At 51.9% G+C, this 24,217-nt stretch overlaps 2 protein-coding genes across 9 annotated transcripts in view; one reads left to right on the top strand and one right to left on the bottom strand.

Moving 5' to 3' along the window:
- The window catches only part of Itga7 (integrin subunit alpha 7), a 28,774-nt gene extending 8,736 nt beyond the window's left edge, over positions 1 to 20,038 (bottom strand). For 2 of the 6 annotated variants that reach the window (XM_004861384.4, XM_021241538.2), the window contains exons 1-13: positions 10,982 to 11,366; positions 5,941 to 6,068; positions 5,763 to 5,842; positions 4,291 to 4,546; positions 3,277 to 3,396; positions 2,473 to 2,680; positions 2,164 to 2,357; positions 1,774 to 1,862; positions 1,531 to 1,658; positions 1,326 to 1,421; positions 1,118 to 1,179; positions 805 to 974; positions 246 to 395 (exon numbers count right to left, since the gene is read on the bottom strand). In XM_004861384.4, the coding sequence (XP_004861441.1) occupies positions 246 to 395; positions 805 to 974; positions 1,118 to 1,179; positions 1,326 to 1,421; positions 1,531 to 1,658; positions 1,774 to 1,862; positions 2,164 to 2,357; positions 2,473 to 2,680; positions 3,277 to 3,396; positions 4,291 to 4,546; positions 5,763 to 5,842; positions 5,941 to 6,068; positions 10,982 to 11,187 (1,887 nt within the window). In that variant the 5' untranslated portion in view covers positions 11,188 to 11,366. Of the gene's footprint in view, positions 1 to 245; positions 396 to 804; positions 975 to 1,117; positions 1,180 to 1,325; positions 1,422 to 1,530; positions 1,659 to 1,773; positions 1,863 to 2,163; positions 2,358 to 2,472; positions 2,681 to 3,276; positions 3,397 to 3,657; positions 3,790 to 4,290; positions 4,547 to 5,762; positions 5,843 to 5,940; positions 6,069 to 10,981; positions 11,367 to 19,964 lie in introns of those variants that run through there. The other 4 variants (XM_087192120.1, XM_021241539.1, XM_004861383.4 and 1 more) reach the window with 4 other exon arrangements.
- Positions 19,712 to 24,203, top strand: Bloc1s1 (biogenesis of lysosomal organelles complex 1 subunit 1). Of its 3 annotated transcripts, none has more exons than XM_004861376.4 (5): positions 19,712 to 19,891; positions 20,608 to 20,680; positions 22,527 to 22,659; positions 23,406 to 23,476; positions 23,705 to 23,955. In XM_004861376.4, exons 1-5 carry the CDS (start codon positions 19,831 to 19,833, stop codon positions 23,772 to 23,774), a joined length of 408 nt encoding a protein of 135 aa, XP_004861433.1. In that variant the 5' UTR covers positions 19,712 to 19,830; the 3' UTR covers positions 23,775 to 23,955. The 3 variants fall into 3 exon arrangements, with proteins under 3 accessions (XP_004861433.1, XP_021097207.1, XP_004861434.1); XM_021241548.2 differs by lacking the exon at positions 23,705 to 23,955 and adding an exon at positions 23,962 to 24,203 and having other exon boundaries at positions 19,713 to 19,891; XM_004861377.4 differs by lacking the exon at positions 23,705 to 23,955 and having other exon boundaries at positions 19,713 to 19,891; positions 23,406 to 23,595.
- Positions 24,204 to 24,217: the final 14 nt, after the last annotated feature.

Genomic DNA, 24,217 nt, shown 5'->3' on the forward strand with positions numbered 1-24,217 from the left:
CAACTTCAGGACCTTGGAAGTTGCATTTGAAGATGACAGAGCCCCGTCAGCCTGGGACTGAGGCACACCATCCCTTTGGACTAGTCAGTTGGGCCATTTCACATCTTAGAGTCTACTTGTTACAGCACCTGAAGATATGAGGAACCCCTGGGTTGACACTGTAGAAGAGCTTTGCCAGTGGTGAGTGAGTCTCACTGGTGAGGGAGAAAGGTCGTCGCCCTCCCAGCTCCTCTTCCCATGATCACCTCTGCCCGCTGGGTGCTGGGCTGGTAGGCATTGAGGATGGGGCCCACCGAGGGCAGCCCCTGGCCAGGAGCCTGTCGCCGGAACCGAGGGGTCCGGAGACTGTAGGACAAGGTCACCACAATGGCCCGAAGCTTGTCTTTGACATCCTCCTAGAAAGAGAAAGTTTGTTTCTCACTAGAACAACCCAGCCCTACCCATGGTCCCAGCCAGACTTAGGACAGATGCTGAAACTTGGAAAGAAGTTCAGGGAGAACAGAGGTAGAGAACTGAGCAAGGAGGAGGGAGAGAGACTGCAGTAGGGGAAAGAGAGAAAGCCAGGATTCAGGGCTTTGAGACCAGATGTGATGATGGACCCCGCCATCACCACCCCTGGGGCGTGCAGGATGTGACAGGAGGTGCGCATAAGGCAGGAGTGAGGAGGAGATGAGCCCAGAAGGAGGCTCCAATATCTAGATCCCAGAATGAGCATTCAGAGGGCTAGCAGAGAAGCGGCTAAGTGCACTGAAAGAAGAGACATCCAATGAGAGGGCCAGTCAAAGGCCAGGGACCAGTGTGTACCTGCAGCTGGAACACGGCGTCTCCACAGGCTCGGTCATGTTGATGCTTTAGCCACACAGTGCCTGAGGCCTGGTGCTTGGGGTCATCTGGGCCACGACTCAGGAAGGTCACACGGGGAACCTGCCCCCGGAGCCTCCGGTCTGTGTCCCCATCTAATACATAATCCAAGGCTGTGGTGTGTGGGTAGAAGAGAGGAGCCAGTGAGCTGGGAAACCCTTACATCAGTCCCTGTCCCCAAGGTTTCCCTTGTCCACCCTGCTGTGACCTACCCTGGAAACCAATAGAGTAAGCAGTGGGAGGGGACACCACTCACCCACAATAGGGCTGTAGCTGCTGGGGACTGCAGTGTAGCTGAAACAAATCCTTAGGTCCACACTGTGGAGGCAAAGGGGGACTCCTGAGCCAAACACGGCTGAGAGACCAAGACCCCAGCCCCAACCCCACCTCCTCTTGTCACAGCCCAACACCCAGCCCCACACTGGGCTGAGAAAGGGAGCGGGGGCCGCTGGACCCCACCTCACCAGACAGAGTGGCCACCAGCACAGTTGGGCTGCTCCAGGTCGATGACCCGTGGGGCAATGAAGACCTCATGGGCAACGTGGAGGACAGGTCTGGCCCTAGGGGTGCAGGTTGGGTCCAGGGGGCAGGGAACATGAGTGCGGTCAGAGTTCCAAGCAGGGGCTGACAGCCTCAGGGAGGAGAAGGCAGAGCACAGGAAAGGCTCACCGGAAGAGCACCGCGGTGTCGGCCAGGGAGCCCACCAGCAGGTCTGGGTAATGGTTCCCGTCCACATCCAGGCCACCCGACAGAGAGTAGCCAAAGCTCTTCATGCTCACAGCCTCGCCCTCCAGCACCTGTGGACCAGCGGTCAGGCTCCTAAAACCCCATCTCCTCCCGCCTCTCCCTCCCCTGCCCTTTGTGGCTCTCACTCCACCCACACCCATTCCCTCATCCCAACAATGTCCTCACCTGTGAAGGTTTGATGACGACCCCCAGGCTGCTCCCGTGGTAGATAAAGACCTTCCCATCCCCATCAAAAGGAGCTCCCACAGCAATGTCTGAGGGCCATGGGAAAAGGCATTTCCCTCAGCCACTCAGTCCTGCATAATGTATGTTCTATTTTATGGAGCCGCTACTAAGTCCCAGGCACTTCACATACATTATCTTTGATCCTCTCACCTTCCAGGTAGAAAGGTCAAGTAACTCACTCAAGGTCACAAACCACGGGAAAATTCAGAGGTGAGCCCAGGTTCCTTCTCTCCCTGAGCCCTTAGAAGACCACCCACCCCTCATCGCTGAGACCTTCCCCATCCCTCCCTGCCACCTCCTCCCCTGAGCCTTTCCTGTTCCCAACCACACCTGGGAAGCCATCTTGGTTGAGGTCCCCCAGCACAGCCAGGCTGATCCCGAACATGGAGTCAGGGGAGCCACAGAGCCGGAGTGGAGAGACTCCTGCCCACTGACCGCCCTGGTTCATGTACAAATACACAGCACCACCCAGCTCTTCTTGACGCTCAAAGAAGTAGGGTGCACCCACTATCAGGTCCGACCAGCTATGGAGAGAAGGAGACAGTCAGGGGTCCTCCCTGGCCAAGGGAATCAAGAGAAGATGCCAGAAGCCACTCATGCTCCTGGACCAGTGTCAGGTCCACCCCCATCCCCTCTCACCCGTCATTGTTGAGATCAGCCACAGCCAGCGAGTAGCCAAAGCCAGAGGTCAGGCGCTCTCCTGAGAGCACAACTTCAGGCACCAAGCGACTGGCACTGTCCTTGCGCAGAATGACCACAGCACCCCTGTGGTTCGCACGGGGTGCCCCTGCCACAAAGCTCAGCTCATCTGCGTGCACCAGACCCTTCCCAGAGTCAATGGCGAAACCTGGGTGAGGAGGTGACTTCCCAGTGAGTGTTTCCCCAAGACTCAGAGGCCAGGTGTGCCACAGCCCCCAACCTTGCCCCATCCCAACAGGTCTGAAGGCAAAAAGTAGAGGTGCCCCCAAATCATTGCGACTACAGCTAGACCACCCTTCCTGCCCTTCCAGAGCTGGGCAGCCCTCCTGCCCTCCATGGATGGAGGGAGAAGGTGGGTCAGAGCTGGCCTCACCAGGCTGCGTTTCCACTTCCTCTGCAGAGGGATGCAGGGGAGACAGTGGGGAGACTTACCCGCAAGGCTAGACCTCACTCCACCCCTCAGAGGAAGTCCCCCTACAGGTCAGGACTGTCCTTCCCAGGAGTCTCAGCCCTGTCACTCTCAGTGCACCAGGATCATCCTCCCTGAAGACCCCCTGGTCACAGCCCCGAGGATTCCCCCCCGAGGCCTCCTCTTCTCAGGCCAGGATGCTGGACCAGCTCTTCGCTGCCATCTGGGCCCAACATCTGTTTCCCGGGGTGGGGGTAGGACAGCAAAGGAAGTCCCCTGGGGGAAGAGGGGAGGCCAGGGCCATGCCCACGGCCCCAGAGGTGGGGCGTACAAACCTAAGTAGCTATTCAGGGACAAGTCTCCGGCTGGTCCTGGGAGCCGGTCAGCAGGGTCCAAAGTTTTATACACCAGCTGGTCAGGGTCTGAGCTATCAATGTTGGTCACAAAAAGCAACCCTGTGTGGGGCAGGACAGGGGAAGACACCAGGGAAAGGACATCCAGGGAAGGGACCACAGAGTAAGGAGAAAGAGCAGGACAGAAATGCCAGAAAGTGGAAGAGGAAGAGGTGGAGGAAGAAAATGAAAGAGACACAGAGACCACAGAGGTAAGAGAGATGGAGTGAGAGACAGAGACAGAAGGATGGGAGCATGGAGAGGGAGGACAAGAGAGAGGAGCAGAGGGTTAGAGCAGCTCCGGGCCCAGGGAGGGGTCCCTACCAAAGTAGCTGTTGGCAGGGACCGGGATGAGGTGGGGGTCCTGCTCCTTCTCGCCCCCCGCCTCGTAGGGCCCGTCGTCCAGGTGGGCCAGGTCCGGCGAGCCCTGCGCACAGAGCTCCACCCTGGCCGTGCCTGCAAGGACAGTCCAGTTAGAGCCCAGGGTAGGGAGCAAGAAGCGCCCCTCAGGCTGGACATTGAATTAGACTGAGTGCAGCCCCTCCTCTCCTTTCCAGCTCCCTCTCCAACCTCCCCCAGCCCAAGCGTCCTGGGGTCCCTCGAACTGGCATCACACTCACCGAGCAGCAGCTCAGCCAGCAGCAGCGTGTGGAGACGGGAATGGCAGTGATGAGGTGTGGGCTGCAGTGATGGGGCATGCAGGCCCGGCTGGGTGGGCATGCCCAGCCATGCGCGTGAGGGCTCATGCCAGTTCATGGAGGAACATTTGGCCATGCGGAGGACAGGCGGGACCCCCATTTGTGTGTGGGCTAGCAGGATGGGATGGAAGGCATGGCAGTGCCCCAGGACAATATGCCAGTGAATGTGTGGTCATGCTTAGCCAGGTGCTGGCTGCCGCCATCTCTCTCTGGGGAAGGAGGAGGTTTTGGTTCCTTTCTCCCCTAAGTAGTGACTCACCCTTCCAGTTATAGGTTCCTGGAGCCCCAAAGAGGAGGTAATGGCTGTCAGGGGAGAAGGCAGCAGCTGTGCCCTGCTGGCAGAACCCAAACTGTTCGTGGCCCTGGGGGCGCCCCTCACAGAACTTCCACTCTCCACCATCCAACTCATCATGGATGGCCAGGTCCTGGCTTAGCACAAAGCAGCGACCAATCACATCCCGTGTCTCCAGGATCTGGTCCACCCGCTGCCTCGACTCATATCGATGTGCACATGTCTAGGGAAGGGAGGAAAGGTCATTTCCCATAGTGTGCCAGGGACCTGCCCACTGCCACAAGCAGACATTTGGTAGACACACATGCACACACATACACTCTTCTACGTCAGCATCACTTGAGCACCGAGCCAGTGTTAAGCAAATCCTTACATTATTCAGTGTCCCATCTCCACCCACTTATTTCCCTTTGCAGGAAGAATTCCTTGTTCTGCATTCCACCTGGCCTCCCAGAGACACACTACTAAAGGACACATCATTTCTGATCATATAACAATCCTGCAAGATGCTAAGTTTGATCCTGTCCCTGTACGTTTGCATTTTGTTTTGTTTTGTTTTTGCAGTGCTAGGGATGAACTCAGGGCCTGGCACACACTAAGCAAGCACTCCACCACTGAGTTACAGCCCCAATCCTTTTTTCTTTCTTTTTTTTTTTTTGGTACCAGGGATCGAACTCGAGTCCTTGCGCTTGCAAAGCAGGCGGCGGAACCACTGAGCTAAATCCCTGCCCCCCCCTTTTTCTTATTTTGAGACAGGGTTTCATTAAATTGCCCAGGTTGACCTTGAACTTGCTATCCTCCTTCCTCAGTCTCCCTAGTAACTGGGATTATGGGCTTGAGCACCATGCCTGGCTCTCACCCATTCTTAAAAGCCTGGCTCAAGTCATCACACCTGCAGGAATTCCTTTTTTTTTTCCGGTACTGGGGATCAAACTCGGGACCTTGTGCTTGCAAGGCAGGTGGTGGAACCACTGGGTTAAATCCCCGGCCCTAGGAATTCTTTCTCTCCTCTTCTCCTTTGGACTTCTGGCCTGGGAACTAGATCACTCACTTAATGTTCATCACATTTGGCCTCACAGTGACTCGTGCTAGTAATTCTAAGTTACTGAAAGACAGAAAAAGAGAGAAATGAGAATCTCTGCAACTAGTTAGTAGGGACCAAGCCTTCCTCCTGTCTTTATATATTCTCTCGGTAACTAGCACCATGCCTGATGCTGAAAAGGTTCTCAATAAGAGCTGGACAAATAGCTGGATGATTAGGTGTTTGCAAATGTATAAGGAGAGGGATCATTTCCTGTACTTTTTATATCCCTCAGAGACCCTGGGGATCAAACCATGTGTTCACCTGTGCATATCCACACCCTACACACTCATCATCATCATCATCATCATCATCATCATCATCAGCCCGGCATTCAGTCACAAGAAGCAGTACTCACAACAATCTTGCCCCCAGGTCCCTGGCTCCGAACACTGACTCCCAGCCACTGGTTCTCCTTGCTCTCCTTCTGCACATCAGCTGGAGGCAAGACACTGGGACTCAGAGGACAGAAGAAGAGGCCAAGTTCTCTCCTCCCCTCCTCCTGTGTTTCCCAACTCTACCCCTCCAGGCCGCACCTCCTTGGTCAATGTCCACTCTGTAGCAGTCAGTCTCATCTGAGCTCAGAGGACAAGCAAAGAGGCCTCCAGTGCGATTCGCTTGCTGTCCAGGAAGAGCCAGGGCCTGAGGAGCACCCATGAGCAGCCTGCACAATGGGGCAGCACCAGAGTTAGAGTAGAGTGCTCCAGCCTCCCAGAGCTGCCCAGGCTTAACCCCTAGGTGCCAAGCAATGTTCAAGGGCTGAAGGAATGGAGCAAAAGTCATTTTTCTCAAACTCTAGCAAGGAAAAATTAACACACTTGCCCACACAATCAGTCATGTTACACACGCACATACTCTCTGGATAAAGGAACAGATGCACAGTAGACACACACACAAATACACACCACACCAACCAGAATAGGCCAGCCAGCACTGCTGGTTTGAAAGAACTGCCTGTTCCCACACCTGTTTCTGACCAGGCCTTCCCACCCACTGCCTGGCCTCATCCCAGGCTCTGCCCTCCTCCCCAGCCCTGGTCCAATTGAATCTCTGCCAGAAATGCCAGGAATTCTGGGAGCAAGAACAACAGGGGCCCAGGCTGGCCAGCTCAAGTACCAGCTTCAGAGGCTGGGAAGGAAGCGAGATATTGACCTGCTTCCCCACCTCAGGGGCCCAGCAAAGACCCACCCCCACCCCAGCAGCTTCGCCAGTCAGGATTCTCCCAGTCACACCGGCTGGCATGGACATAGAAACTGGGTTCTCACTCCGTCTGCAATCTTATCCCCAATCCTCTCCCCACATCCTGAATCCCATTCCTCATCCCTCTTCCTCCCACACCCATAGTCTTCTTTCCTCCCACCCCCCACCCCCACCCCCATCTTCTCTCCTACCTCCCCACTCAGCCTCTTTCCCAGCTACAGCTTTCTTGGCAGGACAATTTTCCATGATCACAGCCAAGCCATCTTCCTCAGGGGAGGCAAGTGCTGGGAATGGAGGCTGCCTGGGTCCCCTGGGGCTGAACCCCCAGGCCAGGAGTCAAGGAAGGGATGAGGTGAAGTGACTGACACCCAGCGGACTACACGGGTCCTCTCTGTGTAGAAGGAGACTCAAAAGTGGAGGCAGGACAAACCTCACAGCCTCTCTCCCACCCTCTTCTTCCACCTCTCTCCTGAGGGGTGAAGCCCAAAACTGTCGGGCAATATTACAGCCAGGCATCTGTGGGGCACTCAGCCAGGTCTGAAGGGGGAGGGGAGGCACAGCGCCATTCTTCTTCCCACAACTCCTCCTCATCTCTCAGCAGCTGTTGTCCCTTGTCAGAGCCAGTGTCAAGAGATAGAAGGGGGATGGGGAACAGTGAGGAAGAGAACATACATTCGGCATTCATTTAACAACTATTATCAAGCAGGGCGTGATGGTGCATGCCTGTCATCTCAGCAACTCAGGAGGCTGAGGCAGGAGGATTGAGAATTTTAAGCCAACCTGAGCAATTTAGCAAGACCCTGTCTCAAAAAATAAAAAAAAATTTTTTTAACTTTCTTGACACTTTTCCATAAGCCAAGCCCTGTGTCCGGCACCGGTGAGAAAAGAAAGAGATACTTATTCAACCATTAGTATGGGTCATGCCCCAGGCTAGACTCAAGGAATATAAGGAAATAACATTCTCCGCATACGGGCCAGGCAGCAGGTGAGTCAAGTCACATGCACTATCCCATTCGATCTTCACAACAATCCTATGAGATAAGGCTTCCTTTCTTGTCTTCCACATGAGCAAACTCATTCAAAGACATGAAGCAGTTATGCTGGAATTCAAACCCACATTTGCCTGGCTCTGCTTCGTCACCACTCCTGCCAATGACTGGCCTGTCCTCAGAACACTGAGACTGCTGCATCCAGTGGTGGGATTCTGAGAGGGGGTTAGGGGTCCCCCATCATGACTTCTCTTTGGGTCCTTGCCCTCACTCTAGCAAAGAATGAAGAAGTGGGGCTCTTAGCAAAAAATGGGGGAGTCACGACTGAAATGGTGCAAAGTGAAAGTTTATCTAGGGTGTGGCAAATGCAGAAAGAGCAGAAGAGCTGTCTTAGCAGTAGAGTGGTGCTGCAAAATAGGGGGCATCCGGCTGGTGAGTTTGAGGTGTGCTTCGTACTTATAAGGGTTAGCTGTTTTTTTAAAATAATTGTTTCATTGATTGGTGTGGTCTGGGCTAATCAGGGTCTTAGCCTTTGTTTCTGGGAAGGGGTCAAAGTCACCATACAGTAAATATGAGTAGCACTTTTATAAGGATATAGTAGGGTACATTTTCTCAACCACATGGTACATGATAAGCATGTGACAATCTTACTATTGTCAGCCACAGATAAGCATGTGACAATTTTACAATACTAGACGTCAGGTTTTGCCCTATGGTTTTTTTTTCTCTGTGTCCCTCTAATCTGCTCCTACAAGACCACTCTAGAAAAAGAAGACAAGGAAGGAAAGAGGAGGGTACTCTGGATCTGAAAAGGAATCTAGGTGATAGAGCCCTGTGCTTACAGGTGCCAGTCTTCAGACTTGTCAGCAGCCCCCCCGCCCCATACATGGCCAGGAACATCTCCTGAGAGACCTAGTGTATATTATCTTATCTTATTCATTTCCTGAACCCGCACCCTATGTGGAAGCACAGAGGTGTCTAACAGCACACAGCTGAGCACCCTAGGAGGCTAAAGTGTTCCACGCTCACATCTCCCTCTCCCCTGGAGGCCACGAGTAGGAAGAAGGCAGGCCCATGTGGAGGAAAGAAGCTAAGTGCATAGACAAGCCTGGCCCCACTCTAGGTGGAAAAGAAACCAACCACTTTGTCCTGGAACCAAAGGACCCACATGCAGCCACCCAAGCCCCTCCACCCCTGCCCCAGCCACACGCTTCTTCCTGGCTTCATCCCATGAGCCCCAGCCACCCCAGGCCTCCTGACAGAACAGTAGCTACAACTTCAGCCACCACAGAGAGGAGAAAAATGTGTTGGCAGCTGGGGTCCCCCTAAATGTAGACAAAGCAGTAACTCACTACCACTACACCTTTCAACTCTCCACACACTCCAGGGCGGCAGCTCAAGGCCAGCCCCTCTCTGAGCCCTTTGGTCCAGGTGGCTGGCTGGGAAGGCTGCTCGGCCAGGAGCGGCTGGCTCAGCCTAAGGACCCTCGAGCCAAGCCTTCGGATCCAGTACGAAGTAAGGCTAAAGCTGCTCTCTAGCTCTGTGAATCACAATGTGAGAATAACAGCATTTCATAGCATGATCACTTTCATACCACTCGCTATCAGCTGGGCTTTATTCTATGGGTTTTACATATAGTAAGAACACTTTGAGCCCAAGATTTGGCTCAGTGCTTCCGCTGCTTTCCTCGAAAGCTCAAGGTCCCAAGTTCGATCCCCGGTACAAAAAAAAATGCTTAATCCTCAGACAACCCTGTGTGGTGGTTCCATGGTTCATGGCCATTATACAATGGATGCAAAAAATTGAAACTGCAACCACAGAGCAGAGTAAGAAGGTTAGACCTCAAAATCTCATCCAGAGGCTAAACTGAAAACAGGAAAGGTCTCTCCATCAGTGGGTGCTAAGGAAAGCAACCTGCAATTCAAATGCTAGGGACTGAGCAAGGTACCTGACTCCAGTGCCACCAAGTGGCAGAGTGCCCCCTGCCGGAGCAAAGACTGGGTTAGGTAGTCAGGCCCCTCTGGGAGTGTCCCCAGCAGGAGACAGAATCAGGGGCCACCTTCAGAGACAAGGGGAAATGACAAGGGACCAAGCTATTAAAAATAACCTAGAATTTGCCTGGAAATAGCTCAGAGTTCAGCATGTCCTAAAAAGGCCTCCAGCCCTGGAACTCTGGCAAAGGCGGGAAGGAGGCAGGGAGAGAGGGAGTGAGAGAGACAGAGATGAGGGAGGAAGGGACTGGCAGAAATGAAGTCAGTTACTTTCTATCTACCCCAAGTTTTAGGGGCAACAGATCCTGCTCCCAGATGACAGGGACAATGGAAGAAGAAAGACTGAAGCTAGCTCCCACATTCAGTGGGCAAAGAGAAATGAGCTCTTATCCCTGCCCTCTGCCTCCAGGCCAATAGTAGAAGGAAGACAGTCCCGGTGGACAGCATTGATCCCAGTAATGGACCCTTAATGTGGCTTAGGCACTGGCTGAGGAGAGAAAAGCCCCCTGGCAGGAGGGGACAGGAAGCTTTCTTCCCCTTCTTGTCTCCCTTTTCAGAGTCAAAGGTACAGAAGGCCCCACCAGCCACAGGCCCTACACAAGTGTATCCATCACCCAGGAGTCCTGAACTCCGGAGAACTAGAACTGGCCTCTGCCCCTGGCTTCTCCCCACCTCCCTCTACTGCTGAGATTCCTGAAGTTGGAAATTTCTTCAGGAGGAAGAAAGGGAGAAGCCTAGCTAGCACCCTTCCTGGATCTCACTGCTGCTGCCCCCACTGCTGCTACTACTTAAGGCCACTCTGTCACGGAACCATGTGCTCACTCGACAGCACATATACCAAACCACCACTGCCCCCGATCCCAGGCCCTCCCAAGTCTTCTCCCAATTTTCCTGCTGTCCTGAGCCACTAAAGTGGCGGCCACTCTCTCCTGGCCTCCCAGTGCCCTGCAGACTTCACTCTACCCCACGGTGATGCCCAGACAGGAAATCACCTCCGAAATGTACCGCCGACCCTCCCACGGCCCCTCACCCTCTTGGTCCTCTCTGTCTCTTCCTGCCCATGCCAGGGACAGAATGGTTAGTCTTCTCCCCAAGGGAGCTTAGCCCTCTGCAGGAGGAGAGAAGCCAGAGACCTGGGGCTGCGGCAAAGACGCAAACTGGGGAGAAAGGCAGAGGAGATGGTTTCCTGCCAAGACAAGAACCTTGCTCCCCAACCACCCCCCAAAGATCCTGGAACTCAGGACCTGCGTGAGAGTAGGTTGCAGACCCAAGACAGGGAAGGCAAGGCTCCGGGTAGGGATGTGGGAAGATAGATAAGGTAGCCAGGTAGCCGAGGAGCTGGGGGAGGGGTGATCTGTGGCTTGGGCCTGGGGGCTCCGGGCGGGGCGGTGACTCACCAGCTCTGGGGCTGGGGCCGCAGCTGCCGGTGCAGGGCCACGGAGAAACCGAAGAGGCTGCCCGGCTCACCCTCCTTGCGCAGGGCGCCCATCACGTCCAGATTGAAGGCGACAGCGCGTGGGAAGAGCAGTCCGGCGAACAAGGCAACAAGAAGGGAGCGAATCCCGGGAGCCCCCCAGGGATCGCAGCCCCGAGTCAGGGCCATGGGACGAATCCCGCGCGCGCTCCCCGCCAGCGAAAGGAAATTGCCGCGCGCCGAGCCTAGGCGTCCCCGGGCTAGTCCGTGCGTCCCCAGGTCTAGCTGATCTCTCAGAGGTCTTCCGTCCTTCCGCCCCGCCACCCTCCCTCTCCAGCCCCTCCGCCGCCCCAGCACCCGCTAGGACAACTCCACCAGCCGCGCGCCTCCTCCCGCCCCGCCCTCGGTCCCGCCCCCGCCGCCGCTGCAGGTGGAGACTCCGCGCGCGAAGGATGCGCGGCCCAACTCGCGCTGGGAACTGCCGCGACCTCCCGCATGACGACGCCCTCCACGGCCCCAGCCCCTAAACTAAGGGGTTAGGGGGGCGCCCAGGAGAGGGGCGGAAGGGAGAAGTACAGCTAGAGAGGAGCCTGAACAGGGAAAGGAGGGTAAGAGAAGCGCAAAGAGGATTAAGGACCACCTGGGAAGAGAAATACGCAGATGAAAAGAGAAGATAGGACAGGGGGCGTCCTGGACCTGGGTCTGAGGTCCTCTCCCCAAGGTCCACAGAGCACCCCTGAAGTGGTTGGAATCCAACACCTTCTCACGCCCCAGAGCCAGTCAATGACAGCAGCGATGCCCCCCACGATCAAGGAAACCGGGAAAGGCAGAGAGGAGAAAGAGAGAACAGCTAGGGAGACATGGAGAGGTAGCAAACGGAGAGATGGGGAAGTGCAGAACGAAAAGGAATGGAGAAGAAGGGCATGGGTTCAATCACCAAGGACTGGGATGAAAGGAGAGCACAAGAAAAAGACTGAAGGCAGTATAGGAAGAGGAAATTAAGCTGGTGAGGAGGGAATTGGGAATGTTGAAGAGAGGCAAATATGAAAGAGGCTGGGCCCCAGGGGCAGCAGTGGAAGCCAGTCTCCAGCCTCCAGACCCTTGGCAGGATTGTGCATTTCCCAGGCAGCAGGAGAGGCGGGGACTGCAGGGGCAGAGGCCTGGGCAGGCTCAAGCCAAGCTGGGTGGCGCAGAAAAGGGATCTCCACAGGGACCCAATGGCCTGTCCCTCTTCCTCTCCCTTCCCCCCAGCCTGGGACAGAAGGAAAGGGACGGGACATTTTCCAATTCTCTATTTATAGCTCCAATCTAGAAATGAGGCTAGGAGAGATAGAGAATAATTTGACAAAACTGGAATGCTGCTGGCTCCCACTTTCCTTTCCTACTTCCCTTGCTTGATGGTGTCCGTTTCTTGTATATGTCCATTCTCCATCTCTCTGTCTCTCCCTCCCTCCTTCTCTTCTCTCTCATCTTACTTCTTCCTCATCCCAAATTCTTGCCCCCCACCTTCTTCTCTGTCACACTTGAAATTGTTCACAACATCATTGTCTCTGTCCTTCAAATGTTCTCTTATTCTTATGATTCTCTCCTTTCCTACCTTAAAAGCTCTAGGATGTGCCCTAACTCCTCACATTCCCATATTCCCTTTATCTGTCACTTTTTGTTTTGTTGTTTTTTGAAACAGGGTCACACTATGTAGTACAGGCTGGTCTTGAACTCATTCTGTAGCCCAGACTGGCCTCAAAATCATGGCAAGCCTCCTGCCTCAGTTTCCCTAGTGCTAGGATTACAGGCATGCGCCACCATGTCCACCTCCCTTTGTTTCTCTTACCTCTTTGTTCAGGGTTATATTTCTTTTTTAAATTTTATTTTTATTAGTGCATGTGTGCAGTCCATAATGATCACATTCCTCGTGGGAAATTGGTAATTCTTTTTTATCCCCTTTCCATCCCCTCGCTCAGGGTTATTATTCTTGGAGAAAAAAATAAACAAACTGGAGCCCCTAGGACAGGTCCTGCCCCAGCTAAATTATTTTGAAATGCATTTGGTGCTGTGGTCCTCCGTTTTATACTTCACCCGTTATCTCCAGGGCAGTAGCACACCTCTAAGCAGGTGCTACAGGGAAATACATGTGTGACGGAAGGTCTGGCACCAGGATGCACCACTACTTCCATTAACCCCCAAGCAGTCCCTTTGCATCTTTTTCTATCTCAGAGTCCCAGACAGTAGGGAGGAGCTGACATATGAATGCAGAATTGCAAAATCAAGATGGAATCAGGACTCCTAACTTGCAGCCCAGACCTCGGACCTGGATCCAAATGCCTCCAGAGCCCCCACTGCCTTCACATCTGCACCTGCAGCTCCCACTGGCCTCGTCTCCCCTCCACTGGCTGCTGATAAATCCAAGGCTGAAATCAGATGCCAAGATTCTGCTTCTGACCTCCTCTGTCCAAATATTTGAGAAGTCACCTCACCAGCCAGAGGAAGAAGGAACAGAAAAGAAGAGAGATTGGCCACCCAAAATTAGCCTGGCTAAAAATAGTGGGAGTGAAGGGAACACACAAGAGCATTAGACCAGCCTAGTAAATATAGACAAGTAGATTTTCCCTAAGGGAGAGCAGAGACCAGCAAGTTGGAGTAGAAAGTAATAATGAAGAGGGAAATGAAAACACTAGAGCAATGCATAGAAGAAGGTTAACATTAAAAAAGTCATAATCTGCCAGAGAACTTAATATCAGTATCATTGTGTCAAGAGCTTACAAAATAGTTAAATTAAAAACCAATGCTCAAGGGGCTGGGGATTTAGCTCAGTGGTTCTGGCACCTGCCTTGCAAGCGCAAGGTCCCAAGTTTGATCCCTGGTACCAAAAAAAAAAAAAAACAAAACCAATGCTCAAGCCCGGTATGGTGGTGCATGCCTATAATCCCAGCCCTTGGGAGGCTGAGGGAGGAGGATAGCCGCAAGTTCGAGGATAGCCCGCTACATAGTGAGTTCAAGGCCAGCCTGAACTACATAGCAAGACCTTGCCTTAAAAAGAATCAAAGCAAACATACAACAACAACAACAAAAAAAAAAATGCTCAGCCAGGAGTGGTAGCGCAAACCTGTAATACCAGCACTCAGGAGGCTGAAGCAGGAAGATCACAAGTTTAGGGTCACCCTGGGCTACATAACCAGTTGAAGGCCAACATAAACTACAGAGTGAGGCCCTGTCTCAAAACTAAAAATAAAAATAAAAAGCAATGCTCAGATTAAGGATGTGGCTAAGGAGTCCTTGCCTAGCAAATGCCAGGTCCTGGGCTCAATCCTCATTATCAAGGGAAAATTTTTAAAAGCTGATATTGCATTATTCCACTCATGTAATATTGTGAAAACAACAAAACCAGTGATGAAGAACAAAATATTGGTTGCCAGGAGACCAAGATGGGGTTAGGGGACAAAGATAAAAGAATAGCACAAGGGAGACCCTCCATGGTTAATAAGCTCCGTATCTTGGTTATAGCAGTGATTATCTAAATTTCTACATGGGAGGCTGAGGCAGGAGGATCACCGCAAGTTTGAGGCCAGCCTGGGCTACATAGTGAGTTCAAGGCCAGCCTGAACTACATAGTGAGACCCTATCTCAAAAATCAAAACAAAACAAAAAAAATTGCATAGTAGTAAACACACACACAAATACATGAGTGCAAAGTAAAACTCGAATAAGGCTTGCGATCTAGTTAAGAGTACTGTATACAGGCCGGGGATTTAGCTTAGAGGTTCCAGTGCTGCCTTGAAAGTGAAAGGTCCCGAGTTTGATCCCCAGTACCAAAAAAAAAAAAAAAAAAAAGAGTACTGTATACCACTACCAAACATTGCGGCACATACCTGTAATCTCAGCACTTGGGAGGCTGAGACAGGAGGGTCACCACAAGTTCAAGCCCAGTCTGATCTACATAGTGAGACCTTGTCTCAGAAAAACCAAAAATAAAAAATAAAAAAGAGAGAGAGTACTGTATAGTAATGTCAGCCTCCTGATTTTGATATCGTACTCCCAGTTTCATACCACGTCCCTCACCCTTGGACGGAGGTGAACAAATGGCACGAAAGACCACATGTATTATTTTTTGGCATATTTTTAGTTTATTGGTAATTTTATATATACATAATGATAACAGTTATCATAGGGAATTTTACCTGTACACAATATTTCTTGCTGCTTCTTTTTCCCCATTCCCTTCTCCTCCCTTTAACACCTCTTCGCCTCCTTATTTACAAAGGTTTTGTTTCCATTTTTTTCCATTCTCTTTTTCTCATACACTATTTTTGCTACTTCCTCTGAGTCTCAAACTTTCAAAAAAATTTTCAAAAATTAAAAATTGTGAAATGTCCAGATCCACCAAAGACTTTGGCCCATGTCTGAGTGGGCATAATGCTTTTTCCAGTCCTTTCTCCCACTTACACTTCCTTCCCCTCTATCTGGAATCCCTAATTTCAGATCCCCCAGATCACACTGTTTCCAGCTGTTTTCTGTAGCTTACACAAGCAAGCACTTCCACAACACACACTCGAGAGTTAACTTCTCTATCCATCTCATCTGGCACTGAGGCTTGGAGCGTGTGCATCCCAGGGTCAGGCTCTTGAAGCCCAGCACACACAGTGTGAAGACTTTCTCACCCCACCCAGGGCTCCCGCACTAAAATCCTTCTGCCTGCCTCTGAATTCTGGCTATAGCCAGAGCCTGAACTGTGAGAATGGCTGGGAGAGGGAGATAGATGAGACTGAAGGGAGTCCATGGGGAAGTGGCTTGGCCACTCTGGTCTTTGAGGATCCAAGAGAAACCCCTGCATCTCAAGGAGAGGATTGGGAGGTCATTTCCCACAGGGTGCCATTTAGCCAGTCTTGAGGGCCCCTTTTCTTTGAGCCCTGGCTTCAGGCCAACATTTGGAACTTGGCCACACCACAAACGGCCCCCTCTCTTGAAGCCTGGCCAGATTTCCCAGTGTGTGAAGACTTCTGCACTCCCTCCATGTCTCCCACAGTCCTCACCCAAGCCCTAACAACTCAGCAGCTCCCGGCCTGGCCCAGCCAGCCAGCTTGCAGTTTGCTCATTAAAGCTAACTCTGAGAGAGACCTCAGAATACGGAAAGGAGTGAAGAAAAGGAGCGTGGAGTTGCATTCATTCTTCCTAAGGGAAAATAATCTGGGTGGCATTTGTAGGGAGAGGTAAGCAAAAAAGAGATCTCAGAGTTCAAGTCTAGATATGCATGAAACTTGTGCCCATCTCTAACAAAAGTAGGTAGAGCTGAGCTTCAAAAGCAACAGAAACCGGGGTTAGACAGTGAACAATAAGGGCCCAGGAAAAGAAGAGATGGAAGATGTCCCTGGAGAGATCTGCTAGAGTTCCCAGCTATAAGACACTGCTCAGCTCTAGGGCAAAGGATCAACCAGTGTGTGGGAGAGGAAGGCAGGGCTGATGTCTGCAGATTCCTGGCAGACTCTGCACTGATTGTGAAAATGTCAGGCGGGTGTGCCAAGGGGGTGAGGGCAGCACTGCAGGGGCCTGACACTCTCCTCCAGTTGGCCTGTTCTTATTCCACACTGAGCCCTGAAGTCCCCAATACCAACCTCCTCGTGAGCCCCAAACCTCCGTTTCACTTGCTCGGGTCCCCGTCCTGCAGCAGCTCTGCCAATCCCTGTCCTCCCCCAGGCCACACAGCCCTGGGAGTGAAGACCAGGCACCTTCCAATCTGCCTCTGTTCTGCTTGCTCACTGTGGTTGGAAGCAAGGAGGGGAGGACTGGGCCAAGCTGCCTGGTGATGCTCTCACTCTTCCCACTACTATTGATCATCCTTCTCTGCAGCACAGTCTCTTCCCAAACGCTCCCACTGCCAGGATTCCCTTCCGTTCATCCCCACTCACGCCCATCTAGCTATCGGGCACAGTGAGGAGACAGGGAGCTGCCCTAGAAAGTGCTTCCTGGCGTCCCCTGCTGGGGTCTCTCTCAGGGTTTCTGTAGTACAGAGGATTACACTGAGGGAGGCTCTGGACTCAGCTCCAGTTTTTATCTTAGCACTACCACTTATGAGCTCTATTACCTAACTGCTCTGTACATCAGAGTCTTCATCTGAAAATTAAAGGTAACAATAATATTTCACAAGATTGTTTTAGAAGCTGGGAGTTGTGGCCCACACTTGTAATCCCAGGACTTGGGAAGCTGAGGCAGGAAGATTGCGATGAGTTCAAGGCCATCCTGAACCACAGTGAGACCCTGTCTCAAGAAAAAAAAATTGTTCTAGAAACTAAATGAATTAAATCATTTAAAGTGTTTGACCTATTTATTATAAGTGATTAGAAAATGTTGAGAAAATGTTCATAGTATGTATATTAGCATATAGACACACAGTATCCAAAATTTTTATTTAGTTTTGAGGGATTTTCTTTTGTTTTTTGCTTTTTTTTTTTTTTTTGGTACTAGGGATCAAACTTAGGACTTTGCATTTGCAAGGCAGGTGCCGGAACCACTGAGCTAAATCTCCGGCCCAGTTTTTTGCTTCTGAGACAAGGTCTTCCTATGTAGTCCAAGTCGGCCTTGAACTCACTATGTAGCCAGGGCTTGCCTTGAAAGTATAGTAATCCTCCTGACTCAGCCTCACAAGTGCTGGCATTACAGGCATGTGCCACCATGCCAAACAATTTAGATTTTTGTGTTTGTGTGTGCATAGTATCAGGGGTCAAACTCGGGGCCTTCTAGGCAAACACTCTAACATGTAGCTACACCCCAGCCTGTATTTAAAATTTGTCACTTAGGGCCAGGGATTTAGCTCAGTGGTTTTGCCGCCTGCTGCGCAAGCAGAAGGACCCGAGTTCGATCCCCCGTACCAAAAAAACAGAAAGAAAAAGAAAATTTGTCACTTAATGTTCTGCTTTACACTGCCACTTAACCATTTCATGTGCTTCTTCTTACTCATCTTTTGATCACCTTTCTCACTTACCTCTCCCAGGATTTAGGATACTATTTTACAAATAGATGAGTAAACTAATCGATCATTAATTCTCAATTTTGCTCAGAAAATTCAAAAAAGAATTTATTCTAATTCAATCAGTATTCAGTTCTCCTGTATCTGGTAGTAGATATAATGAAGTCAGTTTCCACTATGAGCCAGGCATGGTGGTGCACACCTGTGATCTCAGCACTGGGGAGGCTGAGGCAGGAAGATGGCCTGGAGTTTGTGGCCAGCCTGGGCTACATAGTGAGACCCTGTATAATAAAATAAAACAAAATTTTCAACTACGCCCCTGAACCCTCAAATGCGTAAATCCCAAAATGGGAAACAATCTTAGATATTGTTTAGGCCAGTGATTTTCAGCCTCAGATGCACATCAGAATCACCTGAACAGCTTTTGAATAAAATAAAAATGTTCAGGCTCCACCCCTCAGAGAATCTATTTCAATCTAGGATCAAAACTTTTTTGGGATTTTTTTGTTTCTTGGAGACAGGGTCTCGCTATGCAGTTCAGGCCGGCCTTGAACTCACTGTATAGCCCATGCTGGCCTCAAACTCCAGGCAGATCTTCCTGCTCAGCCTCCTGAGTGCTGGTATTACAGGCGTGTCCCACCACATCCAGCCCAAAGTATTTTAAAAGCTCTCCCAAGTGAGTTTAGCCAGGGTTGAGAACGATTGAGCCCAATCTCCCTATTTTATTAAAAAGAAAACTAAAATACATAATGGGTGAGCAAATTGTCCATAATTACTTACCATGATAGTGCAAGACTTTGAGCGGGGAGTGGTGGTGCATGGCTAATTCCAACACTCAAGAGGCTGAGGCAGGAGGATCCCTGTGAGTTTGAGGCCAGCCTAGGCTACGTAGTGACATAGTGAGTTCAAGGCCAACCTACATAGTGAGACCGTGTCTCAACCCCCCCCCCCAAAAAATCAAAAGCTGAGCACATTGGTGTGTACCTGTAATTCCAGCTACTCAGGAGGCTGAGGCAGGAGAATTATGAGTTTGAGGGCAGCATGGTTAACAAAACAAGACCCCCATTAAAAAAAAAAAAAAAGCACCAACAGACACTCTAGCAATTGCAATTATGTTGATGATGTCTATAATTTTTGTTGGGATTACTACCGGACGCATTCTTCTTTAGTTCAGGGAGGCACTGTATAATTTACCTTCTACTTTGGCAGAAGCACTTAATGTTTCTGCTAAGACTAATTGGGTTCACATTCCCTGACCACAAAAGGACAGAGATGGAATTGTACATTCACCACATCCAGCTCGCCAAATTAGCAAAGCATGGAAGGCCAATGCCTAAAATGCTTCCCTACAGTGATCACCCGGAGCTGAGCGACCTGGTGAGTCAGTGAGAAGAGAGAGTGCCGGAAAAGAGGAAAGCATTTTCTTCTGGGGAAGGGAGCTGGAATCAACTGAGAACCGGCAGTACTGCCAGGAGGTACGCCAGAGAAGGAAAAGAATTTAAACGAGCTCAAGGAGCCACTGCTACCCCAACAGCACTATGACAGAGACTCCGGCAACACCAACCCTCCCAGGGGTTTCAGAGCCAACAGAGATGTTAAAAACTGGCTCTGCAACATGAGCACTGAAGAACACTAATTCCAACAACCAACAAAAAGTGAGCGCCCAATAAAGAGCTCACCCGGCGCGCCAACCCTCTGCACCCCCTTCCCAGCCAAGATCTGCACAACCAAACACCTCGCGACTCTAAAAGAGGACGGTCTTCCGTCTCACGTGACGCCATGGTCACGTGACCCGGCCTCGCAGGCGTCTGGGCGCCTTCCAGTCCCGCAGCCGCAGGATTTCTGGAGGGCCCAACCCCCCGCCCCACGCCACCATGCTGTCTCGCCTGCTCAAAGAACACCAGGCCAAGCAGAACGAACGCAAGGAGCTTCAGGGTGAGCGTAAAGTCCTGTCGGCCTTCTCCCCGGCCGCGGCCTAGCTTCAGCGCGGAGCCTGGACCTCGAGTACCTGCCCACATCCGTGGAAGGGCGCGTGGTAACGGGCAGCGCGAGTAGAAGAGAGGGCATAGGGGGCGGCTTTTCTGGAAATTACGTCCCCTTGCCTAAGGGACCTTCGGCAACTCTGTCCCCCTGGGCAACGCCCCCAACTCCCGCCCTGGCTGCATCCTAGCCCCGCCTCTAAACACTGGGTAGAGTTGCCTGTTGGTTGGGAGCCCGGTCCTGGCTGCGAAGAGCGAGCGCCGCTGGCGGGAGAAGGGCGTTGGACAGCTCCGAGACTGTCCTGGAAGGCCTGAGGCCACCAAAAAGAAGGAGCGCTTCTCTCCTCAGTCCATACTGGGAGTCCGGGGTTGCTCATCCTTTGACTAAGATAGTGGAGAAAGAGTGCCTGGGAGTCAGGAATTCTGGGCGCTGCCACGACTCCTTGGCATCCCTGAGCGAGCAAGTCTCTTCCCCTGCAGGGTACCAGTTTCCTCATATCTGTAGTGAAGCGGGTTGCCTTGTGTTCCGCAAGGATGTTTCCAGCTCTCGCATTCTGGATTTAGCTGGATGTTCTGGGAACTAGCAGAGTAATAATGAATGGGTGGGAAAGCATTAGTACCACCCCCTAAGAAACCAAGGCTTCACTCCGATATCTTTCCTCCTTCCCCCAGAAAAGAGGAGGCGAGAAGCTATCACTGCTGCGACCTGCCTGACAGAAGCTTTGGTGGACCACCTCAATGTGGGGTATGCGCCTCTTCTCGAAGACACATTACCTCCCCCACTTACCCACCACCCAAGATAGGCACCAGCAAAGTGTCAGAGCCTCGGGCTGCTCTCCAAGGGTTGAGACAGTCCACTCATTCCCCTGTCCAACCCCCGCCTCCCAGAGTAACTTTATGAGAGAGGCTTGAGTCAGCTCTGACCACTAATACTTGGTGAGGAAGGAGCAGCTGGAGAGGTTGGAGAAGCAGCCAAATTTCTCCTCCCCACCTTAAGTTCCCAGCACTTACAACTTGATGCCATCTGCCCATCTCCCTTCACCATTCCACATCCAGCTGTCACTTCAGCAGGAGGGAGGACGCTCTTCCTCACAGTTTACCACCCTCTGGCAAGCCAGGAGAACAGCTGGCAGGAAAGGGATGGCACAGCTGGTGAGGGTGAGGGTGGTACCTGTGCCAGGAGCTATGGCAGAGCCAGGCTGTTTCTTCAATTCTGGGCCTCCAGAGACCACCCCCATACCCAGCCCTAAATCAGAATGCCAACAATAGCCAAAGATTTAGGAAGAAACAAAAAATGTTGTCTCTTGCTGTGCAACTCAGAAGAGTGCAGAGATGACCATTCGATAGTCCAGCTGTTGGAAGAAGGGAGGCATTATGGTGCCTTCCACCCCAGCGTGAGCAAAACAGCTTGGTTGTGAATCCAGAGACTGAGTCATCCAAGGGAGTCATTTAGGGGCTGAGGTCATCTTCATTACTCATCTGGAGGGAAACTGGGAGAAAGGAAGACTGTGGTTCAGAACCTCAAACTCCCACCCCTGCCCACATGGGCACCCCCTGGACTCTGCGGTGCCACCATTTGTGAGGTTGGCTCAGGCTTCTCTTTTCTTCCTTTGCTAGAGGCTACTCCACTTCAGCTTAGAGGGCAGCTAACGCAAAGCCAGATTAGAAAGGGTTTTGTGTTGCTGCCCACAGCTCCTCTTATTCCCCAGGAAGGAAGACAAAGGCTCAGTCTATCTTGGCCATGGTCAGGTGTCCTGCCCACTCTCTTGACCCCCCCCACCCGTTGCCTCCTTCAGCCCCCACACATTCCAATGGGTGGGGTACCGGATGTGGAGTCTCCTGCCTGACCTAGAGCTTTGGGGTGGGGAGTAAAATATTCTTGGGTCAGTAAGGCAGAACAATTATTATGAGAGAGGGAAGCGCAAAAAAGATTGGTGGAGGATTGAGGACACCAACCCTGTGGTCCTAATAGTAACCACAGCCAGCACCTTGATTGAGGAGAACTAGCAGAAGGGAGGGAATGTGTGTTTGCTCATCTGTGTGGGCTAAAGGACAGGACTGGGAGAGAGCCAGGAAGAAACTCCTGGGACAGCCTCTCATGTCCAAGGGTTTCTGGGGAAGGGGTTTGCTCTCCCGTCCCACCCCAGATTCACGGAACGCCTAATTTCCCTTTCCAACTTCTTGCACAGATCCCTGGGCTTCCAATCACTGCCAGATGTGTCCCTGCTGCCACATTTTCCCAACATTGCCACACCTTTTCCCTCCTAGTTTCTTCCTCAGGGATATTCCTCCCAGGTTAAACTCCCCTCCCCCCACCCAGCTGCAAGAACTCCTTTGAGGGTTAAGAGAGGGTGTGTTTCTGGTCAGCTCCCAACTTGCCACTCCTGGGAATCCTGGGAGTGGAAGAAGGAGCTGGCTTCATTTGCATGTATGCTAATAGTTATTTGCATCCCATCCTGAAAGGGCCAGAATTGCAATGTTTTCCCCAGCCCTGACTCCTGGCTTGCTTCCCACTACTACAAGGGAATGTAGTCCTGGAGACTAAGCCCCACCCATTGGATGAGCTGATCTCCTCCCTTCTCCAATCTTAGTGTGGCCCAGGCTTACATGAACCAAAGAAAGCTGGACCATGAAGTGAAGACCCTGCAGGTCCAGGCTGCCCAGTTTGCCAAACAGACAGGCCAGTGGATCGGGATGGTGGAGAACTTCAACCAGGCGCTCAAGGTGGGCCGAAGTCCACATGTCACTGCTCTCATTTGACCTCCCATTGGCTCTCTCGGGCTTTGGATAAGAAAGAAGTAGGGATGGTCCCAAATATCCCATCTATGGTCCCAGTGTCAAAGAAGCTAAAGAAAGAAAGAAAAGCTGGGTTTGGGGCACAGCTCAGTGGTGGAACACATGCTTGCATGTGCAGGGCTCTGGGTTTGGTCCCCAGTACCACTACAACAACAAAAAAGTGCTCAGATCATGCCCAACTTGAGGTTGCACACACCTGTGGTCCCAGCTATTCAGGAAGCTGAGGCAGTAGGGTCACTTGAGCTCAAGAGTTTGAGGCCAGTCTGGGCAACATAGCAAGACCCTATCTCAAAAAAAAAAAGCCGGGTGTGGTGGTGCATGCCTGTAATCCCAGCACATGGGAGGCTGAGGTAGGAGGATTGCCACAAGTTCAAGGCCAGTCTGGGATACATAGTAAATTCAAGGCCAGCCTGAACTACATAGTGAGACCCTGTCTCCAAAAAGATAATAATAATAATAAAAGTTAAAAGTTGATGGATCTTGGGCCGGGGACTTAGCTCAGTGGTTCCACCACCTGCCTTGCAAGCGCAAGGACCCGAGTTCGATCCCCGGTACCAAAAAAAAAAAAGTTGATGGATCCAAGTAAGGCCCTTTCCAGGAGATAGATGGAAAGTGTTCCCTAGACTGGGAGTCACACCCTAACTCCTGGACTCCAACCCCCTCACTCTTCCCAGGAAATCGGGGATGTGGAGAATTGGGCTCGGAGCATTGAGCTGGACATGCGAACCATTGCCACCGCCCTGGAGTACGTCTACAAAGGGCAGCTGCAATCTGCCCCCTCCTAGCCCCTCTTCCCTCCCCCTCGCCTCAAGTAGGGACAGGAGGGAGACTGATGGGTCATGAATAAAATACAGTGTCCATTTCTATGGGGTGTGTTTCAAGGAGCTACTGGCTTCGATGTAGGGGTGAGAGTGGAAGGTCCAGAGATTGCTTCCTCCTTCCTCCTTTTACTATCCCAGCTTTCTCTCCTCAGACCTGGTACAGGTGCCTGTTGGGTAAGCAGAGGGTGGAAGTTACCCACATGTCCTCAGAGAAGATCCTAGTGGCCCCCATGCCAAACTTCCCAGCTCTGGACTTCAGTTTCCTGCAGAGGAGAAATAGGCAGGCAGCAGGCCTGGTCCCAGTTCTGGCTCCCCGCCTTACCTCGTGCTCATGGTCTCTCCCAGGCTGGCACTAAGCAGTGTCATGCGTCTGGGCTGGGTGGGGGATTAATTCTTCAGGGCATTTCAGGGCTGAGAAGAGAAAGGAATGACAGGTCCAAGACCACCAGCAGAGCAAGGCAGCTGCCATCCGACAGCTCCTCCCCCTGGGAGGCTAGAGCAGGGATGGTGAAGAGGCCAGACAGAAAGACAGCCCACAAGGAGCCTGCCTGCGCAGGTCTGGCCTCCGTCAAGCCCTAGCTGCAGCCAGGTAAGCTCCAGCCTCCCTGGCTCCTCCTCCATGACCCTCCCCCGCCCCATCCCACATACACTTAGCACTCCTGGCT

The sequence above is a fragment of the Heterocephalus glaber genome, unplaced genomic scaffold (genome assembly GCF_053883595.1).
Source record: "Heterocephalus glaber isolate CG9 unplaced genomic scaffold, H.glaber_assembly_v1.0 deba00001569, whole genome shotgun sequence".
NCBI lineage: Eukaryota > Metazoa > Chordata > Mammalia > Rodentia > Bathyergidae > Heterocephalus > Heterocephalus glaber.